The sequence below is a fragment of the Anopheles merus genome, chromosome 3L, assembly GCF_017562075.2.
Source record: "Anopheles merus strain MAF chromosome 3L, AmerM5.1, whole genome shotgun sequence".
NCBI lineage: Eukaryota > Metazoa > Arthropoda > Insecta > Diptera > Culicidae > Anopheles > Anopheles merus.
Window position 1 is genome coordinate 11222842 of NC_054085.1, and position 27349 is coordinate 11250190.

General features: G+C 42.6%; 5 protein-coding genes across 10 annotated transcripts; all 5 read right to left on the reverse strand.

Annotated features, from left to right (window-relative positions):
- Positions 1-830: 830 nt before the first annotated feature.
- Positions 831-21539, reverse strand: LOC121598460 (long-chain fatty acid transport protein 4). Of its 6 annotated transcripts, none has more exons than XM_041925348.1 (12): positions 21011-21539; positions 20679-20875; positions 11557-11989; positions 8278-8666; positions 6080-6199; positions 5031-5193; positions 2710-2911; positions 2399-2591; positions 2229-2307; positions 1887-2156; positions 1649-1739; positions 831-1579 (listed from the first exon to the last, which is right to left on the reverse strand). In XM_041925348.1, the coding sequence occupies exons 3-12, from the start codon at positions 11751-11753 to the stop codon at positions 1271-1273; spliced, it is 2013 nt and encodes a 670-aa protein (XP_041781282.1). In that variant the 5' UTR covers positions 11754-11989; positions 20679-20875; positions 21011-21539; the 3' UTR covers positions 831-1270. The 6 variants fall into 6 exon arrangements, with proteins under 6 accessions (XP_041781282.1, XP_041781280.1, XP_041781278.1 ...); XM_041925346.1 differs by having other exon boundaries at positions 20679-20879; XM_041925344.1 differs by having other exon boundaries at positions 20679-21539.
- On the reverse strand, positions 18973-19468 carry LOC121598461 (probable peptidyl-tRNA hydrolase 2). Its single transcript, XM_041925350.1, has one exon. The coding sequence runs from the start codon at positions 19466-19468 to the stop codon at positions 19040-19042; it is 429 nt and encodes a 142-aa protein (XP_041781284.1). The 3' UTR covers positions 18973-19039.
- Positions 19468-19740, reverse strand: LOC121598463 (cytochrome c oxidase assembly factor 4 homolog, mitochondrial-like). The gene is made up of 2 exons (XM_041925352.1): positions 19647-19740; positions 19468-19581 (listed from the first exon to the last, which is right to left on the reverse strand). Exons 1-2 carry the CDS (start codon positions 19719-19721, stop codon positions 19468-19470), a joined length of 189 nt encoding a protein of 62 aa, XP_041781286.1. The 5' UTR covers positions 19722-19740.
- Positions 21467-25527, reverse strand: LOC121598961 (probable peptidyl-tRNA hydrolase 2). Its single transcript, XM_041926348.1, has 2 exons — positions 25189-25527; positions 21467-21592 (listed from the first exon to the last, which is right to left on the reverse strand). The coding sequence occupies exons 1-2, from the start codon at positions 25525-25527 to the stop codon at positions 21467-21469; spliced, it is 465 nt and encodes a 154-aa protein (XP_041782282.1).
- On the reverse strand, positions 25428-25929 carry LOC121598462 (cytochrome c oxidase assembly factor 4 homolog, mitochondrial-like). The gene is made up of 2 exons (XM_041925351.1): positions 25706-25929; positions 25428-25640 (listed from the first exon to the last, which is right to left on the reverse strand). Exons 1-2 carry the CDS (start codon positions 25778-25780, stop codon positions 25527-25529), a joined length of 189 nt encoding a protein of 62 aa, XP_041781285.1. The 5' UTR covers positions 25781-25929; the 3' UTR covers positions 25428-25526.
- Positions 25930-27349: the final 1420 nt, after the last annotated feature.

The following is a 27349-nucleotide window of genomic DNA, read 5'->3' on the forward strand; positions in this document are numbered from 1 at the left end:
CCACCTGCTTGCGTACGTCTATCCTGTTTTTTTTGGCCTCTTTTTTTTTGCAAAATGCTACTCATTTTTTACCAATTCCCCCTCTATTCCTCTTGTGATCAACCTTTTTTTTTGCTCCCAAAATATCAACCAACCATCGGGCGAGTACGAATTTGATATGGCGAAAATAAATTAATACAAACATTAGCGTTTATTTTCTTCCCGCTCGCTATATTATACATACATAATGCGCTCACCCCTTTCTTCTTGCCCAACGTGTTTGGAGTGTCGTTTTTTATTTCTTTATACGCGCCATTGCCAGGTGGCTGGGCTGCAATCATAAGCTCAGCTAAATTTGCATTTCGTCATGCTGGCAGGCGCAAAGAGGAAAAAAATGCAATTGACATACACACACACGTTCATCCTAACATGGCACACAAACAACAGCTTGAAAATGAGCCCCCCGTTTATGTTTTTCTGTGCATGTATGTGTGGAAACAAATGGGTGAAAATTATGCATATCTATTTGATAATTGCTGACTCGCGTGTTTACTCAGCCTCGTTTTTTTATTCTCTTTATTTCGCTCATTGCGCATTTTAATTCTGCATTTTTTTCACAAAGGTTTGTTATGCATTTTGCAAACAAAACAAGCCTTTTTTTTCTTTGTTTGGGGCTCCACTAATACATTCAGCTGAGATTAGTTCAACAAAACGTTTAAAAGTCAAGTGTGCCTGTCATCCTTCACTTTTTGAATTCTTTTTCCCATTAAACGTTTTGTGAAGCAAAGAAAAAAAATCATTAATTCGGATATGTTAGATAAATACACCTTGCAATACACACTCACGTTGAGTATTGTACGAATATAGACACTAGCTTTATTACTATCGCTACTGGTTAAGCTTTCTTACCAGGTTGGCGCAACCAACCTTCGAGCATGAATTACAAAATGCAGAGAAAAAAAAACGTGTCCTACAAACGATACTAGAGACTACTTTCTCTTCCTTCTGTCTCTCCCGCTCCTTTCAATCGAGATTGTGTGCAGCTCTTAGATACGAAGGGGATTCTGTATCTTCAAAGATAGAAATTTCAGTCCATTGTTTTTCCTTATTATTTGGTTTGTTTAGTTTTTCTTGTTTTGTTTTTTTGTTTTGTGTTGATCGTACCGTTACAGTACACCTACAACTACACACTAAAAGAGAAAAATAACCCACCCAACTAATGGAATCGCTTCACGCACATATCGCCTGTCTTTTTACAAAGCCTGTCTACTCCAGCCCCACCATAGCCTCACTATAGCCTCGCCTTGCCGCTCTTGATCGTTTCGTGATCGTCCGCCGTAAACCGTCGGTAGGTGCCGTTGCTTTGCAGGAAATAGATCGGATCCTGTATCTTGCCCAGATCGTACCCGTCCACCTGCAGGTCGCGCTTCTTCAGCTTGAACGTGGTCGTCATCGGCACCTCGGACAGGACGCGTATAAACAGTGGCCGGGCGTATGCGGGCAGGCTAGCGCGAATGCCGGCCGCAAGCTGCTCCAGATCCACCTTGCCTTCCGGGTCGACGATGGCAGCCATACCGGCTTTGCCCTCCGTTTCGGGGATCTATTATGAGTGTGATAAGAGGACATACATTAATATAAAAATAACACTGATGACGTGAAATAAACTTACATCAACACCGTACACAGCACAGTCCTTCAAACCGACGATCGTGGTGATGACACCTTCAACCTCCGATGTGGCAACGTTCTCACCGCGCCATCTGAAAATGGAATCCAGTTAGATTTTTTTTTACTGAAATTAAGCGTTTGCTCGATGCGCCTAAAAATATGCAAACAGTGCTAAAAGCAATTATTGTATTTTGTTTGCATACTTTTAGGCACCCGCGCACAATTGTACACGCTCGTACCTGAACGTATCGCCCGTTCGGTCCTTGAAGTAATAGTTGCCGAGCAAATCTTGCACCAGAATGTCGCCAGAGTTGAAGAAAATGTCGCCCTTGCGAAACACGTCGTGCAGTACCTTCTTTTCCGAGGCTGCCTTGTCCGCGTACCCAACGAACGAGTTCAGTGCCTTCTTCGGGTTGATCTTCCCGACGAAAACGCCCGGCTCGCCCGCTTTACACTTAATGCAGAACCCATCCGGGCCGCGGATAATCTCACCAGTTTCTTCATCACATCTGTAAATCGGGGGAAAAAGTTGATTAATAGCATTATTTAATAAATTCAACCGTTCTCAAGAAGATGCTTACCTTATCAGCGTTACGGGATAGATGGCTTTGGCGAAGTTGGGAACGAAACCGACCGCTCCCATCGTGTTATCGATGTTCACTGAAACAACCAAAAAAAAAAAAAACGTCACCAAGACTCACATCAGTTCAATTGCATTTCTCATTAAACATTAAAACCATCCCACACTTACACAAGTTGGAATTGCCTTCGGTGGAGCCGTAAAACTCGCCGATCTGCTGAATGTTGAAGCGCGACACAAACTGGGGCCAAATCTGGGGCCGCAAACCGTTGCCAAACATTAGCCGCACGCAGTGCTGGGTGTCGGTCGGTTTCGGCGGTGTCATCAGCACGAAGCGACAGATTTCCCCAATATACTGTGCCACCTGCAACGGTAGTAGAGACGGTGGACATGGGTTTGAATTGTAACCCACAAAAAAAAATCGAACACAAACAAGTAAAAAACTTTTTAGCTACCAAACAGGCAGGCATGCTCTCACTTACCGTGCACTTGTACCGGATGCAGTCCGCCCAGAAGTTGGAAGCGGAGAACTTTTTGCGCAGGGCGGCGGTCACACCGCACAGCAGCACACTGCCGACACCGATCATACCGCCCGCCGAATGGTACAGCGGCAATGAATTATAAATGATGTCGTCATCGCGGAAGCTCAGCATGTAGTAGCAGCCCAGGGCCATGAATGTGTACCTGTTCGGGGTGGTGGAGGGAGCGGACGGTTTGTTTTATTTTAGATTCTATTCTGCTTCAGGTGGTGAGTGATGGTCACACAAGACAAATGACACTAGCGATAAAGCACAACAGGGCCGTTACTAATCATGTGGCTACATACATTGTCGTGAGGATGACAATAATAGACAGTTCATACAAAAAGAGAAGAGCTTTTTAAAAATAAAGGGTGCTTTCAACAAATTTTTCAGTAATTATTTAAAAAAAGGGTATAGTTTGGTGGAATAATCAATTTAGTGATTTAGAATAATCTATAACATATTATAACTTCGATAAAGTAGCATTATTAAATGTACTGGAACCATTAATTACAAATGTCTATAAGGTTTTGTTGTAAGTAACTGTAGTGCTTGATTGATATAGATAAAAACGTTATTTACAACGTTTTTTAACTTCGTCTTAGGAACTACATCGTTAATACTTGCAAACCAACTAACTGAATTTGCGCAATTTTCTGCGATTGACCGTTTCATTTACGACCGTAGCGTTATTATCTTCAGCAAGATTCAATGATAGAATATTCATGTATGTTTATAGTCATAACTGTGTTCGCTGAAGTTCACACTACCGACAGACGCTTCGTCAAAACTTACGTATGTAGCAAGCGATGTAAACGACACACCTTACATTCAACGATGGTTAACTCAATGCGTTCGCAAGGTCACAGTGGAGAAGGTTTTAACGACTATTGTTCAATTTTCACGACTAATAATTTTTAACGATTGCTTTCGCAAAACCAGCTATTATCTATAGACGGCCTTGCTAAGCGCCTTAAAGTATACACAATACAGGATGTTGCACGTCATGCTTGAATGTACACATCATTATTCACCGCCTTCAAGATGTTTTTTTTCAACAGCTGTCCAATGTTGTATTTGCATAACAATAAATTTACAGTTCTTACGCATGATTTTCAACACATCACTAAAGAACTGTTAAACTCAAACCAGCTTGAGACGGGCCGAAAATCATGTGAAATAACTTAAAAATTATTGTGATGCCAATACAGCATAAGACAGTTGTTGAAAATCATCTCGCAGGAAATGAAAAAATGTTGATTTCGAAAACCCCGTAAAAATTTATCACATTTCTTGCTAAATTTATTTACTGTAAATTACTTGAATATTCAACAAAACTGTAAATATTTCAAGCGCATAATTTTCTTTGCCATAACTTGTACTTATAGCGATTCATTCGTATACAGAGTTTCCCGAGACAATATCCAATGTCTACAACATTTTTCTTTGCTTGCGAGATGTTTTTCAACAGCTTTCAAATGTTGTATTTCCATCAAAATAATGTTTCAGTTCTTCTACATGTTTTTTTTTCATGTGCACATTTGAAACTGATTTAGAAAACCTTGTAAAGATTAATTTAACTTACTTCATTTGAATTACGATCAAATAACCATATGAATCGCTAATCGAATCAGAATCGAAATTGAATCTTAAACTTGTGACAAATTATTTTTTGGTGGAATCTTTTACGGTTCGTGAATCACGTGTTTCATGAATTATGAAAGCGGCGCAGATTTGACATTAATTAAGAGATTTGAAGGATTTATGAATCATTCATTATTCGCACTCAGGAACTCTCAAAAAGCTTGATAAGAATTCAATAGTCAAGAATTTGGATCATTTGAAGTGCCAGATATTGAATTTAGAATCATTTGGGATGGTTATGGTTCTTTAAAAGTTCAGGAGCTTTCTTGTTTTGATATTTATTTACTGGAACATGTTCAGATTAACCCAACAATTACTGTTTCCCCTGAAGTAAGAGTTAATTAAGTTGATTCTCACTAAATATATGATTAAGAAATTCGTTTCGATACACTGGAATTTCGTACAATTTTAATAGTGAATTAAGAATTGCAATAACTATTACTAAAACTGGGCATCAATTAAAGACATTAATGATATCTCCGCTATAAAGGTAACAAGCTTTCAACAACCCATCCACCGCACAATGATAGGAATGAAAATTCGCAACCAGGCGCAGTAAATAAGCACCCCAAAGAAATGACTCGCAAGAATATACCCAACAAACAAACAAAAAAGAAAGACCCCCGAACGCAACTCACCTCAGGTTCGTGATGACGGCCGCCTTCGGCATACCGGTCGTGCCGGACGTATAGATGTAAACCAATTTATCTTTCGGTGATATATCATTCGGGATAGCGCTTAAATCTACGTTTGAGCTACTGCTGCCGCTACTATCCAAGCTGAGCCTTAAATCTTCGGCATCTAAAACAGAAAAATTGCGACCACACGTGAGAAGAGATGATTTATGATTATCAATTATATCGTATCGCATTAAAAGGTGCTCTCGCTCGGTCGCTTGCATTCGCACAAACGTTTACATATGTGTGGTTCTGAGTGTTTGGTGGGAACCAGCTCCATCAGCTGCGACACACACACACACTGTACGTTTCCGTCCTCCCTCGGAAGCAGTGAGGTGTGAGTGTGTTGGAGTACACCACCACCACTAACTCCTAGAGAGCGATTCACACCTTTCACGCCAGGATAAAACTTCGTACCAGACCAACCAGCCAGCCAGTCATGCCAGCAGACACGAAGCAAAGGGAGAAGAAGCCCATCCTCCCCCTATCGTGGCCATTCAGTTCCCAGGGCTTGAGCGCCCAAGGTTGAAAGAAAAGGCACCGTTACGAATATTCATCATCGGAATCGAGATGTGTGCAATTTATGGGAAAACAGCAGAGGTTTCGGACAGGCTCCTTTGGCGCTCTGTCTCACGCAGACCGACGAGAATTTCCCACCGAAGCGGAATGTTGTGGGAGCATGACTCGGTAGGGAAGGGTGTTCTTAAACGCTCTCCAGGTGGATTTGTCCTCGGGCAGTGCCGAGGAGGACCGTCGGTTTCGGTCACGGTACGGTGACCATGAATACGAACGATGCTGGAAAGCGAAAGGTAATGGAATGGCGACGAACGATTGAAGCGCGCCGAGCGCTTTAAAAGGACGCTGGGGAAAATTGGAAATCCTTTCCCATTGGGTCAGAGAGGTGAGCCCAGCGCAGGAAGAAGAAAATGTGTCCTCCTGCCGCCAACCCCTTTAGCACCCTTTCAAAAGGAGAGCCGCAATCGAGTGCAATTGAATAAAAACTCATTTACCTGGCAATGGGTCACTGCTGCTGCTGCTGCTGCTGCTGGCGGTGTCCGGGGCACCGTCGGTGCGGAATAGATGTACCGGCAAGCCTTTTATGCCTTCCTGCTCGTTTATTTCGGCGATCGCTGCAAAAGACAGTGAGAATATTAACGATTTTTACTCGCCCTTTCTCCAACGGTGTATTGTGGCGAGAGATGGTGTGTGTGTATTGCGGTGAGTGTGCTCGGTAAAGGATGGGGAACCGATGAAAGGGAATGGGTTATGATTTCTTAATTACTTCCTACAGTTATTGACGGGGAGAGGTTTTGTTTGTTTGTTTGTTGTGCACTGCTAAGGTACTCTAGTGGAAGCTATTTTCTATGTAATCTGATTGGAAAATGGGGACTTGAACTCATCACCACAACGTAATGCTGATTTCTATTGGAAATGAGCTTCAAGAAAATTTTCTAAAATATAGATAATTTACATAATTTTAAAATTGAAAAAACAACAACATTAGAACCATGCATAATTATGATATGTTTCAAGTTTAATATTTAAAAATAAAGAAAGACAGAGTACGATGACCTCCTTTATTATAATTTGTATTTTTAAAACGACCAACCCTCTATCTACTAATCGTACAACAAATGGATAACATAAAGACTAAAGTAAACCAAGAAGTTCACAATGACAAGCGCGTGGACAAAGGAGAAAACGAAAAATAGAAAAGGAAAGACACGAAAAACATACACAGAAGTTAGAACAACCAAAGCAATGAAAAAGAAAATAAAGTCAAATAAAGGAAAACATTTACAATGTAGAACAAAATAAAAATTGGACAAATAAAGAAAACAAAAAACGACAATTTCATTTTGTTAGATATTGTTTTGTGCTTTCACTCTCCTATTTTGCATTGTTTTCAATAAGAAGATAGGGAATTTCCACATAATTTTTCCTTCTTTCTATGTTTTCCTTTTTACTTATCAATCTTGTTCGACGTTTTAATTTTTCTTTAAATTTAAATTTATATTTAGTTATGTTATGTTCCTTACTTTTTTGCACCTTTCTTCATGATGTCTGCTTATTTTCCCTAATGTATTGTTCTCTTTAGGTTCTGTAACTAATTTTGCATTTTATTTTCTCCCCTTTGATTCAGTGCTTTTCAATGCTGACACTGTTATTACCTGTAGTTTAGATCTTTACCTTAAATTATTGATTTTTTTTTTAAATCTTGGCCCTCATCTTGGCCCCTGTTTGCCTTACACAATTATACTTCTGTAGTAGCTCATCTAACCTACACCCAACTTCATTCACGGAAACAAAGCAAAGCACAGATGTCCATCAAAAATTGCATCTAATCACCGATGCACCTAGCTTCAAGCGATTTGTATGATTAGTTCGGGTTGATTAGTTCAATCATTCGCAGAATTATTCAATTATCCGGGCTCGTTTTTTTCATCTCCATAAACTGACCCATAACCGATGCTCATTTCCGAGTGCATCGCAAACGTTATGCAAACTTGAGCACACACTTCACTTTTTAATTAAAAAATCGCTCGAAAGCTCAATTTCAATCCTGTCTCAATGCAATTCGTCAGGGGCGGAGGGGCAAAAAACAACACACAAACTGATTGCTGCATTCGAGCAGTGGACATGCATCAAATGTGCCCTCTTTCAAATGTCCCTCCTGATGGACTGATGAATCCTGCCCGAAAGGTGATCTATTCCTTTTTTTCGGAGGCCCCAAGACAAACGCGGGGGAAAAAACGTATCCCCCATTAGGATTACCAATCCTGTGTTCGGTTAGCCAAGCTAAAGGGACTGACAATGAGCATACAAACGATTGATGACCGCAAAATGGCATTCCGAGATCACTACTGCCTTCCGAACGAAGGAGTATTGACGGGCCGTTTTTTGCGAGTTGAAGTAGCAAGCTTGTTTTGGGAGTTCAGGTATCCCTGAGCTTTGTGCAATCAGACACACACACACAAGCAGCACAGCAGTTTTTCTCCTTATCCTTGTGGGACATGAAGTTCCGAGGCACATCAGTGCGACGGGTGCGTTGCCCAGTGAAGCGATGAATCGGTAAAACAAGAATCCTATTTCACCGAATAAGACAAGGCCCGGCGGTCGAGGTTTTCACCGAGCACAGCCAAACACGAACAAGGGAAAGCAGGGCTGATGCCAAGATGATTGATTGACAGTTTCTATTATCACTTACCTCCGGCCAGCTCCGTACTGACGATGATTGCCTTCGAATTAGCCACCGTTATCGAGTGACGCAGCGTTTCCTTCCGCAGGTTCGAATTGATCAGCGCCGTCACGATGCCGACCTTCGAGAGGCCGAGCCAGATGCACGGATACTCGAGCCGCGTCTCCATCAGCAGCGCAATCGTGTCGCCCTTGCGGAAGCCTTTCGCGTAAAAGTGGGCCGCCACCCGGTCGGCCAGCTGCTTCACCTGGGCGAACGTAAGCTGCCCATCGTCCATCAGGAACGCTACCTTGTTCGGTTGGCGGGCGACCACACGCTCGAAGATCTGCACGACCGTGGCGCCGGCCCGCTCGTACCGGTACAGGCAGAGGTTAAGCTTCAGGAAAATTATTGCCGTGCTGGAGAAGGAAATTTGGTTTAAGGAAATATTCTTCAAATAACGTTCTAATGTGAGCACATAAAGCGATAGATTGTTATTCACACTCTTCGGTAATTGAACCCCTTTCCATGATTGCCCATGAGGTAGTTATCTCCATAATCGTACGACAATTTGCGGCACGCCTCGTTGCACGCGATGCAATTCGCGAAGCGCAACAAAAACGGCTCGGCAATTTATAAGTTGTAAAAATAAATACAGTGAAACCCCTCACAACGAGTACGCCTAACAACGGGGGTTTCACATAACGAGCAAATCTAAATGTTCTACAAATACCCCTCCTAACGAGTAAAATCTCGCATAACGAGCAATTGCATTTTTGTTCCCGATAAGAAATTGTGATCATTCGTGAGTGTTTCAATAGTAAGAATCGTTAAATATCAAGCTATTTCCAAAACGGGCAGTGTATAAGTGCGGAAGATATGTGTAATGGAGGTGATAAACCCTCACTACCTGTTCTGTCGATCTCGTGGTACAGTCGTCAATTCGTACGACTTAACAACATGCCCGTTATGGGTTCAACCCCCAAATGGACCGTGCCGCCATACGTAGGACTTGACTGACTGACTGACGTGGTAGAGTCTTCAATTTAATTGCTCCATTTTCCTTCCTTCTTATTTGACAATATTGAAGGCTTTATTTGATTTCGGCCGGGGAAGTGGGCAGGAAGTGGATTTTGTTGTGGAGTGTACCTCCCTTAGAAACATGTGTCACAAGTGTGAGGGGTGTATTGATGAGTGTGTTCTTGCATGCATTCTTAATCTAGTTACTTGTGAAGGCGAGATTTCGATACTAAGAATTCATCAATGTATTACTATTATCAATTGGAGGTGTTCCGTATGTTCACTCCTCGTTAACAAAAAAGAAGGTGTTCTGGTTATATGGTTGTGATACATATCATTCCTATATACAGTAGGTGATCGCTAACTGAGAGGTAAAATTTGTGAAAAAAGTGCACATTTGCTATGAATTTCTGTTCGTAAGATTCAGGATGTTTCATATTTTGACATTGATGTGTTTTTTAACTGAGAATCACTCCACTAAGCGAACTTCTAATTAAAAAAAAAACTCCAGTAAAACACATCCAATTAGCGGTCACCTACTGTACCTGAATTTTCTTTGACCTGGAACCAATTATTTAACTTTTCATACAAATTGTATCAAAAAGGACCTTCCGCGTAACGACTTTTTTTGCATAACGAGTGAGTCATTAGAACGATTTAAACTCGTTATGTGGTGTTCCAGTGTATTCTTAACAAGATAAACTGAAAACAGATAATGAAGTACTATTTGTTTGGATTTTACTTGGGATCTCGTCACAATGTTCTATTATTACCTGTAACATTTGCATTCAATTTTGAATTTACGCTCAAATTTGACCTTTTTATAAGCCTTTATTGCCCATTGAGGTTGAAGCCCGTGGTACGGTTGTGAAGACGAACGGCTAAACGTACGTAATGATATGCACATCATGGATTCAAATCGCGTATGAACTACCAACCCCATTAATCGGTGAGTGGTTACAACTTGGAATAAATGTATTTGGTATATGGCCTCAAGTCATCTTTGTTTGGCTCTCTCGAGATTCACGAATCTTCAGAGATTTATTATATTATACTGAAGAGGGTATCATTGTAGAATCAATCATTATTACACAACTACGTGGAGAACGTCTCGAAACGCCAAAAAATTAACATATAGATTTTGTTACTTTAAGATTAAAAAAATATTGGTTCCGTTCTAACAACAAGTACCTTTTCCATCACTACTTTGAGGGCTTGTTTTTTGTGGAAATATTCATTTTTACTGCTTGTTTCTATAATTTTATAGGCGCGAAAATTGGAACTAAAACCCGGGTTTTCAACACTCTGCTGCATAACAGCGCACAAACAATAGAAACTTGCCAATACACCATTAAACCCAGACGTATATCTACATTGCTTCTACTCTACTTCTACCATCTCATAGCAGAAAAATACAGTTCTCAACCATCCCGACCATTTCAACCCATTACCTCTCCACCTCGTTTGATCTCGCTGCCAACTGTATGCGCATCAGGCATGCGATAACTGTTGAGCGCTAAACCCTGATTGAAGGGTATCATCTCTACTGCTAACACTCGCGGAACCATCGCTTCACAAGCACTGCACTCGCCCCAATAAGATAAGCCTCGCAATATTGCTTGCCTTTGCCCCCCGTCCCCGGAGGGACCGTGCATGCATGAGATAACCCACCGACCGGGGCCGGCTGTAATTTGGCATTGATTTAACGAGTTGTTCGCCAACTGCCACGGATACAGCGGAGAGTTGGCCCGAGCCCTGGATGGCCTAGAGAAATTTCACCCCTTCCAGTCGCTCAACATACACACAGCCGAAAGGTATTACGCATGAACATTATGCCTCTGTTCCCCTCCCTTCCCTTCCCGGGATGACAAAAGGGGGAGGACGACCCTTTCGCACGTCATTAGGAATTGAAATCTGTACCGCGCTGCAGCACCGCACCGGCGTCTAGTTCTGTGGTGTGCAATTTCGACGTTTCAACGATATGCGAGCGCGCGACGAGAATTGAATCAAAGTTGCGTCCTTCCCTCTCTCTCTCTCTCTCTCAGTTCACTCCCGGCGAAATCCTGGCCCGATTTCGGCGCGCATTAGAACGTGTTATCTCTACTTACTAACAATCACCACGCCGGGTATCATAACGGGGTAGGTGACATAAATCATCATCAGTAGCAGCAGATTGCAGGCAAAGTGCATACGACTGTAGACGACACCGTTACCGAGATGCGTCCACAGCTTCACCTTCTTAAATGCTTCGTCGGTTCTCTCCCATATGTATATGTGTATATGCCTTACCGTATGTCCCGCGGCAGCGACACGATGGACGCGTACACGGTGGACGGCCGTTCGCCGGAAATGAGGTAAAAAACGACACCGGTCAGTATCGACTGCGGTATCAATCTTTGTCCGATCGCTAATGATGCGGCCATGGCGGCAGCTGTGATGCCGCACAGTGTCAGAAATTTCTGCTTCACGCTCAACTCGACCAACATTTTGACGGCCGCTGGTGGTGTGCGATGCTCCTGCGGGATGATTCGTATCACACCGGTTTTCACACCGGATCCGAGGGGAGAGCGGATGTGGCGCTGTTGTTTGCACTCAGTGGATGGGTTTCTATTCTGGGGTCTGAGATTGTGCCTAGGGATATGTGCCCCCTAGCTTTAGATTGCAAACGGATGAGTGAGCTTCAATCGAACACTTAAACACTGATGTCACAGATGATTTAGATCTGGAATGAAAAGGAATAAAAAAGTTTAATACAAATTACCTTACAAATTGAAGTCGAGAATATACGTGCAAATTATTCATGATTTTCACTGTTGCCTTTTACTATTACCACCCCTAGGGAGGAGTGGGAAACGTGACAAGGATAGGAACAGTATCAGTATGATCTCTATCGGAATAAGATCAACATCAGATCATTCCAAGACCGATATGGATTCTGGATTGGTCTCTGAACCATTACGGACGTTTAGAGTATCAGTTGCTCGGAACAGATTCAAGATCAGTTCTTGACGTAGAATAGGTTCAGTATCAATTCCAGGCTCGGGATAGGTACGGTATCTGGATTAGAGTTCGTTTTAAACCGGGCATATGCTTTCCAATGGGATATGATCTGTAGCTCCTCTGAGCGATAATATAGCCTCTCCTATTCAACTCCTATCCCAATGTCCCTGTTCGTGGTAACATATGTCACCACATATCCATGCACGGGTACATGGACTGGCGAAGCAGTAGGGGGATGGGTATCCTGTGAATATCGGCTCTCCAGAGGCACTGGGGCAAGGTCCCATGGTTTAAATGACTACAGAAATGTCAAGTAATTTTCCAAGCGGTTGTCAACTCAGCAGCCTTGATCCAAGTTCTGAACCCTGTCAGTTCCTGGGCAGACATAGTATGAAGATCGTTTCCTAAGTTTTCGATAAGGTCCATAACTAGGATATGTTCTAGACAAGTTCCACAAAAGGATCCTGAGATCCTGAGCCTTGACAACTGTTCCTGGATTCTGATACACCAGGACTAGGACAAGCCATTGCAATTGATTTAAAAACCAATACCTGAATTAGGATAGGTTCAGGATAAGATCTACGATGTTCTAGAATTATAAAATGTTTAGAATCAGTCCCTCTATCGGAATAGGGTCGTAATCTGTTCCTGAACAGGGATGAATAGCGTAGAGATCAGTTCCTGGCTAGAAATGGGTTTAATATCAGTTCCATAACCAAATTAGAAATCAATTTAAGTAGCGGAACATACTCAGGATCATGTCCTAAATTAGGTAGGTTGAATATCAGATTTGCTTTGAAAAGATAGATTCAAATGTTGGGAATTATTACCAGACCCGAGATAGCTTCAGGAATAGTCCCTGATTACAAGGTTGTCTTTGAAATAAATCCCAGAATGAAGACATCTTAGCAGCATCTTTGTTAGACTACGTTCCTTAGAATGTAATCATCATCTCTAACTCCACGCTTCTGCTCACTCTACACATTTGTGGCTTTTTGATAAGCACATGTTCAATTGAACAAAACGATGATTCAACATTTTTGTGCCATACTTCTTTGCATAAATCGCCCACCATCCTCACACAATCTCACATCCCGCGATGTGTCTGTTGATGAAACCATCCCGTTGCCCTAATCAATTACCCTAATCAAAATGCATACCCACTAGAAAAAGAGAGTGGTTGGTTTACGGCACGTTGCTGGTGCGCCCTCGTAATCGTGCTAATGATCGAATCCTACTACTAAACGCTACCCCATTCATTGCGATTAACCATTTCGGGTGATCCCGTCCCACCCCATTAGCGGCATATGTAAATAAACGTTGGAGGTAGTGCGAGCGGAGGCCACACGAATGTCACTTGGCGAATGCGACGCTCTCGATGTGTTTGTGTGTGTGTGTGTGTGTGTGTGTGTACATGTGCCGGGAATTTAATTAAGCACCGGTTGGCTTTAAGGTTAACTGACTATGCAATTGATTATCGCGCGTCAAGTTCAGGGTGCTGTGGAAGACCTTCTGCTACACACGCGTGCCCTGCGTCCGGGGAACGGCGCGCCTACGCGCGCTGGACATTATGCCAAAGCTCCGCCGAGGTCCAAATAGATTTCTCGACAAATGCGAGTTGTCCACACGGGCGTGCACGATCATAACAGCTGATCAAGAGTGTGGAGCATTCGCAGAGATATTGCGCACCATCATCATCGGTACTAGTTAGCGGGTCGTCCGTTGTCGTCGCCATGGCTGGAAGACGATCGTCGATCAGCCGAACGGGCTCAAAGTCCACCGGACGTGCCTGATTGGCCGCTGTTGTATGTCTCGCGCGCGCGCGCGCATACACACACGGTCAGGCCGGTTGACACGTCCGGGGCTTGGCCAAACAACGATGGTCCGAGCGACCAATGCGTAGCGCAGAGCGAGATCATCTCTCAAGTCCGGAGATCAGCCAGGGTGCGTTGGTGGACTTTAGCACCGGCCGGTATCAGTGTTGGACTTAAGCATTCTAGGTCCACGATCACTTCCTTCCTCGAGCGATAACGATTATCACACCCTAGAACATACCGGGATGAACCTGACAGGCGACGGGCGAGAGATAAGCTTGATTGGGTAGTAAACATTCGCAAGCTATTAACCCACTTCCCAGAGGCGCCTACTGGCGCGGGCATTGGACCGTCATAAACCTTTCGCCAGCATGCAATGCAATACCATTTCGGTCGTACTGGGAGAGGGTAGGATAGGGCATCACATTCGTTGGGTTCAATTACAACATGTCGCACATTCGCATGGTCGCTCCGACTGCTGCTATGATGCACTAGCGGTTGGGACATTAGCTCATGCATCGCCGTGCACACTACCACTAAGTACCACCTACACTCGATTGAAAGACACAATTAGTAACACTTTAGTCCAATATTTGTGGAGAACAGCAGCTCTTCCAGTGATGACGAACATTTTTATCAGCACAGTGATGCCTATTCCAATGCCTTCCAGTCTCAGGCATTCCACTGCGTTTCAACGTTGTTGATCCGCATTGTTATGCTTGAAAGGTTTTTACGCTGACTTAATGAGATGGGAAAGAGACGGAAACTCAAACCTCAAAACACACTCAACAGTGTAATCCACAATCCACAATCCAACGATCGAGTGGCAATCGTAACACCAGAATCTCGAGCACAAAGTCGGCCTATTACCTTTTTTTTCAATTTGCTTCCATCACATCCGACCCCGACTTGACTGTTCCGTTCTACCCTACCAATAACGTTCCCGAAACAAGCACTTCACAGCAATAGGGTCGGCTTATGATCTCGGCACAACAGTGAGCCAACACACAACGCACACACTGCGAGGGCTTTAATCTTATCACAGAAACCATATGTCATTCCGATAACCACATTCTCGTAGTAAAAGCACACAACGATTCCGGAATCCGAAACTCTCTCACCTATGTTTTTCGGGGTTGAAGGGGATTGCTTTTAAAAATCCACGTTCTTCGTGTAGAATCACCGAAACACACAACTTCGAGTGGGTGGTACGGCAGACAGAAACGTTGAAACTGCGCGCAAGGGGGAAAAGCGGGCGCGCGCGTTCTGCGCAAATGTGATCGCAGCGTTCGCGCGAGATGTCACGACCACGCTAGCAGACAAAGATCAACTGTTTGAACGTCGCGAAAGCAACCCAACACCCCCGGCACGACCGGCTGGTAAAAGGGACTGTGTAACATTGGCCGGGTGGTAGACGCGGAACGCTGCACTATGGGCCGATTGGAAGCGACCCTGTGGAAATAGGACGGAATAGATGGATCGTGTTGTCGATAGGGGATTGTTTGAAGGAACCTAACCGTTTTAGCATACATTTTGTCTAGCAGATTTATTTTTTGTGTATATACAATGCCAAACTAGTAAAGGAATTACTTGCACATTTAATTTAATTATGATGAAATATATGGCCAATCTTTGTACCACTCTGAGGCCCATTAAATTGGTCCAACCAAAGCAATCATGCGTGACCGAGTTGATGCAACAAAGAAACAGAGCTAAATCTTTGTAAGGCTTCTTCAAGAAGCTATATCATAGTCAAGTGCAAATGATATCTTGGTCTGAGTATGATCATCTAGCGTCATTGAAACGTTCAATGATCCTCGCAAGACTAAGGGAATGATTTATCCAAAACCGCAGCATTCAGAATAGCAAAGAGACACACAAACAAGATGAAAAGGTACAAGATATTATCACAGAGAACGATCAGCTTTGTAACTGATTTTTGTAGGACTGATCAGACATGTTGATCTGATCTGATGCTGATCTTCGCAATTTTAGACTATTTTAATTAGATATTAAAAATAAATCGCAGAGAGACACAAAAACAACATGAAAAGGTAAACGATATTATCACAGAGAACGATCAACTTTGTAACTGATTTTCGTAGAACTGATCAGACATGTTGATCTGATCGCAAGAACAAGAGTTCCTTCAAAATTCTAATATGCTATTGATGGATATGGCTATCCAAAGAACAACGTGCACAAGAGATCAGATGGTAAATCAACTAAAATGATCTTCGTTTAAGTTGATCTTCCTGAAATGTTGAAATTATAAATGGAAATAATGTCTAATGTTTCCCTTCTGCTTGCCCTGCATAATTACAATATCATGGGAAGATCAAGATACAAAACATTGAAATGATCTATGATCGCATCTTCTGTGGACTTGGTTTCTTAAGATAGGGATTTATCAGCTTCTTGAGAATAACAACAAGGTATTTTTCTTAGAACTGTTATAAAACTGTGATTCTGTTCTTTAAAATATCATGAAGAAAATTAGTTTGAAGAGATATAAAATTCCCACTGCATGGAATTGCATTAGATGAGTCATGTGATCAATGATATGCGTTCAAGTAGATAAATTGCTGCAAAATAATGGAAATATTTTACGAAAATGATAAAAGCCTAAGTTGTCCACTGTTACATTTTCTCCCGATCAGTGTGGCAAACACTCCCAGAGCACCACCACGCATCCAGAACAGTTCTGAGCAGCGCCCTTGCCTTAATGTCGCCCACTATATCGTGGTTTGTGTGCTGTTCAGTGTATAACAACAGCGAGATAGAGAGAGAGAGAGAAGAGGAAAAAAAAGCAACCAGAAGATATCATTCACATTGGTGGAAGTGAGCTATTGTTTCCTTCATTCAGATCGCGCGACTCTAGCAGCCCTCCACTCTCGACCTCCATCCACACCAGAGGCCCGCACGCCTACGAGATGCTTGGCGGTCGCATGATTGGAACGAGCGTGGCGCGGCGGCAACTGCGTCGTACGATACAGGAACGGATGAGGGTAGCATGGGCATTTGCCTTACATCGTTCCGTCCGTCCCAAAGCCGGGCTCTTTTCGATGCACTCTCATCGCTCATCGCACGCTGTGACGCACCATCACCACATCCGAGCTCACAATTGTCCCTCATCGGATGCGGATTAACGTTAATTTAATGCTTGCGTTCTTTCACTCGCCCGGTCTGTAACACAAACACAGGCGCAGGGTGTCTTTCTTTGGGAGTTGCTTTTTTTGCAACTGTTTTTCCTTCACCCGCCTCCTGTAGACCTAGGTCACAGAGAATGTGGCCCGGCTGTTGCAGAAAGCGAAAGTCATTGGCACCGTTAGGCAATATGTGTGAGGAATGTGATGCTGAATGCATCGACATGTTACAACCATTTGATCGACGCAGCATGCAGCAAGTTATCTGATCGTAGAAGAAAATTTCATCTGCTTTCGATGCAGGCTTATCAAAAGTAACAAAAGAGCATGTAACTAATTTTATAGCAATAAAAAAGATCAAAATTATGGGAAGATTTCAATAAAGTTTCATTTTATGAATTTAATTTTTCTTCCCTCATATGACTCATCTTGAAGCAACAGGTAGTTGGTGTGTTGTTTCATGTTGTGAAATACGCATGCCTTGTAAATGCTATTTCGTCAAAAATCGAAAATCTTTTTTAAAAACTTATAATTGCTTCAAGTCCATAACGTTGATCTTAATTAAATTTTTATATCGGCTTTGCTAAAAACTACTCAAAACATTATTTTAAATGCAGACAAGAGAAATTACTTCCTAGTTTAGTGCATTATTTTGGTACTTAAGGTTGATGTCATCCAATAATGATTAATATGTTAACCTTCATTTCTATAACCACCCACCCCGGGTATGTTTAGCACTTCTTCTTCTAATTCCTACGCGGACATGCCGGCCAATAAAGGCTCTCGAGAGTTAATTCATTACCACGCCTCCGACTGCTTGATAATTCATTGTAGGCTTGAATCCATGTTTTGATTATAAATAATGTTTGATACAATAGAGCTATGGACATGAAAATTTAGCAATGCATAGAAAAACATGTTTTCTATTTTATAGTAAAAAATTCAAATTTTCCGATTTTTTACCACATTTTTAATTCAACATTCGATTTGTACCCTTTACTTCTATGACCACCTACCCTGGAAGGTAATGCATACAATAACGAGATTTGGTTTCGGTTGAGTCGTTAACTTTGTAAAGATATCTATGAAAATGCATATACTCATATACAAAGATGCTATTCCAAATGTTGTGTAGCTCTAAATATTCTTCTTAAATCATATACCTTGAAATGCTTGGCCTGATAATCAGGAGTATATGGCGATTTATGAGTGTCAGTTGAACTATTTTTTATGCATTAAATTTATGTAGCTAAAAGTATGTTTATCATAGAATCATAACATAAGTTAAAATAATAAATTGTTTCACCAAAAAAGGCTAATTCCGTTTAAAATGTATGACCTACCCGGGTAGGTGCTTATAGAAGAAAAGGCGTAGTTTTGGTTATAGAAAAGAAGGCGAAGCAAAGTTAGATTAAATCGATACTTTAAGATAATCTGTGAACGTAGATGTAATCAACAGTTGAACTAATTTTGTTCGAGTTCAAACTGAGTTATATTTAATCCACAAAATCATGAGAGAAGATCAAGGTAAGATTGACTTCTATTTAAGATACTTTAAACTACTTTTAACTAATTTTCTTAAATAGCTTAAAATTACGGCTTAAATTAAGCATCAATAAATTAATTCAAACATTACTTACAGTAGTACATACGAATCTTCTAACTAATAAAAAGTTTTGTTAGTAAGTGACGTAAACGTACAATATTACAGTTTCGGATGTAAGCTAACTTAATACATGTCAATGTTTCAAATTCAACAATAAATCGATCTACTTAATGAACACATCATTTAAGAACCAACACACACGTCCACTACAATAACTTCAAATGCCCGACCAACGAATCTATCGCTTCGGTTCGATCCGGCCCCAGCCCCAGTACGGTCTCCGTTCCGCTCGCTACCTGTGTCCGGCCGGCATCCCGCACAATCTCCGCAATAACCCCGCTCGACTCGGCCCGCTCCGTCAGCAAATGCAGCTCCTGCAAACTATCTACCCTAAGCACAATCTTTGGCTGGCCCTGCCGCAACCACGCGTCCAGCATCTTGCCCCTACCCGCAGCATCGCCACCCGCCGACGCTGCCCGCATGCAGCACAGAACGGCCGCGTGTGCACACTGCGACGCTATCTTGCCCTTCTTCAGCCCTAAATCGGACCGCACTACCAGCACCATTTTCATGGGCGCACCACCAACAACACTACCTCCTACCGTGGCGAACAACTTCCGGAGCAGCGCGCTCATTACTTCCCGCTATACTTTGCCCGCTGCTTGTCGGTGTAATCTTGCATGCAGTGTTTGAAATCTTTAACTACGTCCTGACAGAGCCGCCAGTCGCCGGTTTCGGCAATGCACTCCTAAAGGAATAGCACAGGACTTGCATTAACTAGGTACGGGGAGCGTGGTTACCACACACACTTACCTGCACCTTGTAGTGGAGATTCAGGCAACCGGTACTCTTTAGCATATGCTCGACGGGATCCACCACATCGGACATGATAGAATTGGGGCCACTGTTGGGATGAAGAAAGAACAACTATTTAGCAGACCCGGTAGGCCGCTTACGAAACACAACGCAGCTGCACGGACGCGGCGAGCTGCCGAAAACGAGGAGGGAAAATGCGTTGTTGTGTTCTGCTTCACGATTGTAAACAAATCTGACAACTGTCAACTGTCAACGAAGACGGTTAGAAAAGGCCTTTTCAAAGTCGGCGAGTTTTGAAAATCCGGCTTTCGTGCACTGGCCAACGCTTCAAATCAGTGCGATTTTCCCTTGCTGGCGAGCCTTTTTGTAAGTCGTTTCAAGGGCTTTTGAGGGTTCACGATGGTCGCCAAAAAGCTTGCGCTCGTGTGCAATTGTGTTGGTTGGCAAAATTAAATGGCCAAAAAAATAAATACACCTCACCATTCCTCCACCACCACCTTATTGTCCCACGGGGTCCTTGGGTCCCACACATTTAATGTGTGTGCCATTGTGTGTAATGGTGCGAGCTCGGAATCGGACCTACCCGATTCCGATATCGTGTTCGGAATCAATATCGATTCCGATGTTCGGAATCAATACCGATACCGAGCCGATTCAGAATCCGGAATCAATAGCTGCGAAATGTGAATCAGTTCTAGAATTGATATAAACAGTTTTGGAAGCGAAATCAGTCCGGGAATCTGTATGACAATGGATAGTTTAAAAGTAAATTATGATTCTTTACGGCTATAAATACCTAGAATCATTAGGTTCAAATGCCTATTTTTAAATAGAAGCCTAAACCGACTCCGTTTCGAAGCCGATTCTGATTTCGGAGCCAATTCCAATTCCGGAGACGATCCCGATTCCCAAACCGATTCCCGAGCCGATTCCGGATGCTGATTCCGGACCTACTATCCGGAATCGATTCCAGAAAACTTCACGGCTTTGTTAATCTAATGCTCAAGCATTTTGTAAAAAAAAACTTACTTGACGCTGGACGTTTCGCCTGACCATATTCTCGCGCTGCTGCGAAGTCCAATATTTGTGGAGAACAGCAGCTCTTCCAGTGATGACGAACATTTTTATCAGCACAGTGATGCCTATTCCAATGCCTTCCAGTCTCAGGCATTCCACTGCGTTTCAACGTTGTTGATCCGCATTGTTATGCTTGAAAGGTTTTTACGCTGACTTAATGAGATGGGAAAGAGACGGAAACTCAAACCTCAAAACACACTCAACAGTGTAATCCACAATCCACAATCCAACGATCGAGTGGCAATCGTAACACCAGAATCTCGAGCACAAAGTCGGCCTATTACCTTTTTTTTCAATTTGCTTCCATCACATCCGACCCCGACTTGACTGTTCCGTTCTACCCTACCAATAACGTTCCCGAAACAAGCACTTCACAGCAATAGGGTCGGCTTATGATCTCGGCACAACAGTGAGCCAACACACAACGCACACACTGCGAGGGCTTTAATCTTATCACAGAAACCATATGTCATTCCGATAACCACATTCTCGTAGTAAAAGCACACAACGATTCCGGAATCCGAAACTCTCTCACCTATGTTTTTCGGGGTTGAAGGGGATTGCTTTTAAAAATCCACGTTCTTCGTGTAGAATCACCGAAACACACAACTTCGAGTGGGTGGTACGGCAGACAGAAACGTTGAAACTGCGCGCAAGGGGGAAAAGCGGGCGCGCGCGTTCTGCGCAAATGTGATCGCAGCGTTCGCGCGAGATGTCACGACCACGCTAGCAGACAAAGATCAACTGTTTGAACGTCGCGAAAGCAACCCAACACCCCCGGCACGACCGGCTGGTAAAAGGGACTGTGTAACATTGGCCGGGTGGTAGACGCGGAACGCTGCACTATGGGCCGATTGGAAGCGACCCTGTGGAAATAGGACGGAATAGATGGATCGTGTTGTCGATAGGGGATTGTTTGAAGGAACCTAACCGTTTTAGCATACATTTTGTCTAGCAGATTTATTTTTTGTGTATATACAATGCCAAACTAGTAAAGGAATTACTTGCACATTTAATTTAATTATGATGAAATATATGGCCAATCTTTGTACCACTCTGAGGCCCATTAAATTGGTCCAACCAAAGCAATCATGCGTGACCGAGTTGATGCAACAAAGAAACAGAGCTAAATCTTTGTAAGGCTTCTTCAAGAAGCTATATCATAGTCAAGTGCAAATGATATCTTGGTCTGAGTATGATCATCTAGCGTCATTGAAACGTTCAATGATCCTCGCAAGACTAAGGGAATGATTTATCCAAAACCGCAGCATTCAGAATAGCAAAGAGACACACAAACAAGATGAAAAGGTACAAGATATTATCACAGAGAACGATCAGCTTTGTAACTGATTTTTGTAGGACTGATCAGACATGTTGATCTGATCTGATGCTGATCTTCGCAATTTTAGACTATTTTAATTAGATATTAAAAATAAATCGCAGAGAGACACAAAAACAACATGAAAAGGTAAACGATATTATCACAGAGAACGATCAACTTTGTAACTGATTTTCGTAGAACTGATCAGACATGTTGATCTGATCGCAAGAACAAGAGTTCCTTCAAAATTCTAATATGCTATTGATGGATATGGCTATCCAAAGAACAACGTGCACAAGAGATCAGATGGTAAATCAACTAAAATGATCTTCGTTTAAGTTGATCTTCCTGAAATGTTGAAATTATAAATGGAAATAATGTCTAATGTTTCCCTTCTGCTTGCCCTGCATAATTACAATATCATGGGAAGATCAAGATACAAAACATTGAAATGATCTATGATCGCATCTTCTGTGGACTTGGTTTCTTAAGATAGGGATTTATCAGCTTCTTGAGAATAACAACAAGGTATTTTTCTTAGAACTGTTATAAAACTGTGATTCTGTTCTTTAAAATATCATGAAGAAAATTAGTTTGAAGAGATATAAAATTCCCACTGCATGGAATTGCATTAGATGAGTCATGTGATCAATGATATGCGTTCAAGTAGATAAATTGCTGCAAAATAATGGAAATATTTTACGAAAATGATAAAAGCCTAAGTTGTCCACTGTTACATTTTCTCCCGATCAGTGTGGCAAACACTCCCAGAGCACCACCACGCATCCAGAACAGTTCTGAGCAGCGCCCTTGCCTTAATGTCGCCCACTATATCGTGGTTTGTGTGCTGTTCAGTGTATAACAACAGCGAGATAGAGAGAGAGAGAGAAGAGGAAAAAAAAGCAACCAGAAGATATCATTCACATTGGTGGAAGTGAGCTATTGTTTCCTTCATTCAGATCGCGCGACTCTAGCAGCCCTCCACTCTCGACCTCCATCCACACCAGAGGCCCGCACGCCTACGAGATGCTTGGCGGTCGCATGATTGGAACGAGCGTGGCGCGGCGGCAACTGCGTCGTACGATACAGGAACGGATGAGGGTAGCATGGGCATTTGCCTTACATCGTTCCGTCCGTCCCAAAGCCGGGCTCTTTTCGATGCACTCTCATCGCTCATCGCACGCTGTGACGCACCATCACCACATCCGAGCTCACAATTGTCCCTCATCGGATGCGGATTAACGTTAATTTAATGCTTGCGTTCTTTCACTCGCCCGGTCTGTAACACAAACACAGGCGCAGGGTGTCTTTCTTTGGGAGTTGCTTTTTTTGCAACTGTTTTTCCTTCACCCGCCTCCTGTAGACCTAGGTCACAGAGAATGTGGCCCGGCTGTTGCAGAAAGCGAAAGTCATTGGCACCGTTAGGCAATATGTGTGAGGAATGTGATGCTGAATGCATCGACATGTTACAACCATTTGATCGACGCAGCATGCAGCAAGTTATCTGATCGTAGAAGAAAATTTCATCTGCTTTCGATGCAGGCTTATCAAAAGTAACAAAAGAGCATGTAACTAATTTTATAGCAATAAAAAAGATCAAAATTATGGGAAGATTTCAATAAAGTTTCATTTTATGAATTTAATTTTTCTTCCCTCATATGACTCATCTTGAAGCAACAGGTAGTTGGTGTGTTGTTTCATGTTGTGAAATACGCATGCCTTGTAAATGCTATTTCGTCAAAAATCGAAAATCTTTTTTAAAAACTTATAATTGCTTCAAGTCCATAACGTTGATCTTAATTAAATTTTTATATCGGCTTTGCTAAAAACTACTCAAAACATTATTTTAAATGCAGACAAGAGAAATTACTTCCTAGTTTAGTGCATTATTTTGGTACTTAAGGTTGATGTCATCCAATAATGATTAATATGTTAACCTTCATTTCTATAACCACCCACCCCGGGTATGTTTAGCACTTCTTCTTCTAATTCCTACGCGGACATGCCGGCCAATAAAGGCTCTCGAGAGTTAATTCATTACCACGCCTCCGACTGCTTGATAATTCATTGTAGGCTTGAATCCATGTTTTGATTATAAATAATGTTTGATACAATAGAGCTATGGACATGAAAATTTAGCAATGCATAGAAAAACATGTTTTCTATTTTATAGTAAAAAATTCAAATTTTCCGATTTTTTACCACATTTTTAATTCAACATTCGATTTGTACCCTTTACTTCTATGACCACCTACCCTGGAAGGTAATGCATACAATAACGAGATTTGGTTTCGGTTGAGTCGTTAACTTTGTAAAGATATCTATGAAAATGCATATACTCATATACAAAGATGCTATTCCAAATGTTGTGTAGCTCTAAATATTCTTCTTAAATCATATACCTTGAAATGCTTGGCCTGATAATCAGGAGTATATGGCGATTTATGAGTGTCAGTTGAACTATTTTTTATGCATTAAATTTATGTAGCTAAAAGTATGTTTATCATAGAATCATAACATAAGTTAAAATAATAAATTGTTTCACCAAAAAAGGCTAATTCCGTTTAAAATGTATGACCTACCCGGGTAGGTGCTTATAGAAGAAAAGGCGTAGTTTTGGTTATAGAAAAGAAGGCGAAGCAAAGTTAGATTAAATCGATACTTTAAGATAATCTGTGAACGTAGATGTAATCAACAGTTGAACTAATTTTGTTCGAGTTCAAACTGAGTTATATTTAATCCACAAAATCATGAGAGAAGATCAAGGTAAGATTGACTTCTATTTAAGATACTTTAAACTACTTTTAACTAATTTTCTTAAATAGCTTAAAATTACGGCTTAAATTAAGCATCAATAAATTAATTCAAACATTACTTACAGTAGTACATACGAATCTTCTAACTAATAAAAAGTTTTGTTAGTAAGTGACGTAAACGTACAATATTACAGTTTCGGATGTAAGCTAACTTAATACATGTCAATGTTTCAAATTCAACAATAAATCGATCTACTTAATGAACACATCATTTAAGAACCAACACACACGTCCACTACAATAACTTCAAATGCCCGACCAACGAATCTATCGCTTCGGTTCGATCCGGCCCCAGCCCCAGTACGGTCTCCGTTCCGCTCGCTACCTGTGTCCGGCCGGCATCCCGCACAATCTCCGCAATAACCCCGCTCGACTCGGCCCGCTCCGTCAGCAAATGCAGCTCCTGCAAACTATCTACCCTAAGCACAATCTTTGGCTGGCCCTGCCGCAACCACGCGTCCAGCATCTTGCCCCTACCCGCAGCATCGCCACCCGCCGACGCTGCCCGCATGCAGCACAGAACGGCCGCGTGTGCACACTGCGACGCTATCTTGCCCTTCTTCAGCCCTAAATCGGACCGCACTACCAGCACCATTTTCATGGGCGCACCACCAACAACACTACCTCCTACCGTGGCGAACAACTTCCGGAGCAGCGCGCTCATTACTTCCCGCTATACTTTGCCCGCTGCTTGTCGGTGTAATCTTGCATGCAGTGTTTGAAATCTTTAACTACGTCCTGACAGAGCCGCCAGTCGCCGGTTTCGGCAATGCACTCCTAAAGGAATAGCACAGGACTTGCATTAACTAGGTACGGGGAGCGTGGTTACCACACACACTTACCTGCACCTTGTAGTGGAGATTCAGGCAACCGGTACTCTTTAGCATATGCTCGACGGGATCCACCACATCGGACATGATAGAATTGGGGCCACTGTTGGGATGAAGAAAGAACAACTATTTAGCAGACCCGGTAGGCCGCTTACGAAACACAACGCAGCTGCACGGACGCGGCGAGCTGCCGAAAACGAGGAGGGAAAATGCGTTGTTGTGTTCTGCTTCACGATTGTAAACAAATCTGACAACTGTCAACTGTCAACGAAGACGGTTAGAAAAGGCCTTTTCAAAGTCGGCGAGTTTTGAAAATCCGGCTTTCGTGCACTGGCCAACGCTTCAAATCAGTGCGATTTTCCCTTGCTGGCGAGCCTTTTTGTAAGTCGTTTCAAGGGCTTTTGAGGGTTCACGATGGTCGCCAAAAAGCTTGCGCTCGTGTGCAATTGTGTTGGTTGGCAAAATTAAATGGCCAAAAAAATAAATACACCTCACCATTCCTCCACCACCACCTTATTGTCCCACGGGGTCCTTGGGTCCCACACATTTAATGTGTGTGCCATTGTGTGTAATGGTGCGAGCTCGGAATCGGACCTACCCGATTCCGATATCGTGTTCGGAATCAATATCGATTCCGATGTTCGGAATCAATACCGATACCGAGCCGATTCAGAATCCGGAATCAATAGCTGCGAAATGTGAATCAGTTCTAGAATTGATATAAACAGTTTTGGAAGCGAAATCAGTCCGGGAATCTGTATGACAATGGATAGTTTAAAAGTAAATTATGATTCTTTACGGCTATAAATACCTAGAATCATTAGGTTCAAATGCCTATTTTTAAATAGAAGCCTAAACCGACTCCGTTTCGAAGCCGATTCTGATTTCGGAGCCAATTCCAATTCCGGAGACGATCCCGATTCCCAAACCGATTCCCGAGCCGATTCCGGATGCTGATTCCGGACCTACTATCCGGAATCGATTCCAGAAAACTTCACGGCTTTGTTAATCTAATGCTCAAGCATTTTGTAAAAAAAAACTTACTTGACGCTGGACGTTTCGCCTGACCATATTCTCGCGCTGCTGCGAGGGTGCGGCCAATTTGAACGGCGATCCTCTCTGTTGCACACCTATTCCAAACTCTTTAGCAGTGGCGGATTTGAGTATCGGAGGCCCTAGGTGGTAAGACGAGTTGAGGCCCTGTGTAAATGGAAAATGTTGTAGAGGCGGGGGGGGGGGGGTGAACTGGCACTTAACTTGCTGTTGGGAGATTGAACAGTAAACTTGAAATGCCCCTTGGATCATCAGTCACAGGCTCTTAAATTTTTGCTGAAGGGGGGGGGGGGTCAAATGATTCGGCCATGCTTCCGGGGGCCCTTGTCGCTAGTACTCTACGACTATACGACATACTATAGAATGGCGATCTAAGGGGCCCCTAAGTCGGCGGGACCCCAGGCGAACGCCTAGTCCGCCTACCGTTAGATCCGCCACTGCTCTTTAGCTATTGGTCTAATAACATATCCATTTTCAATTGGCTTTTATGCAAAATACTCAACCAAATAGAGCACTTCTAACTAACATCAGTTACACGGCTTGTTTATTGTTCAAGCACATGGCATTGTCACCAGCACAACGAAAAGCATATGGACACATAGG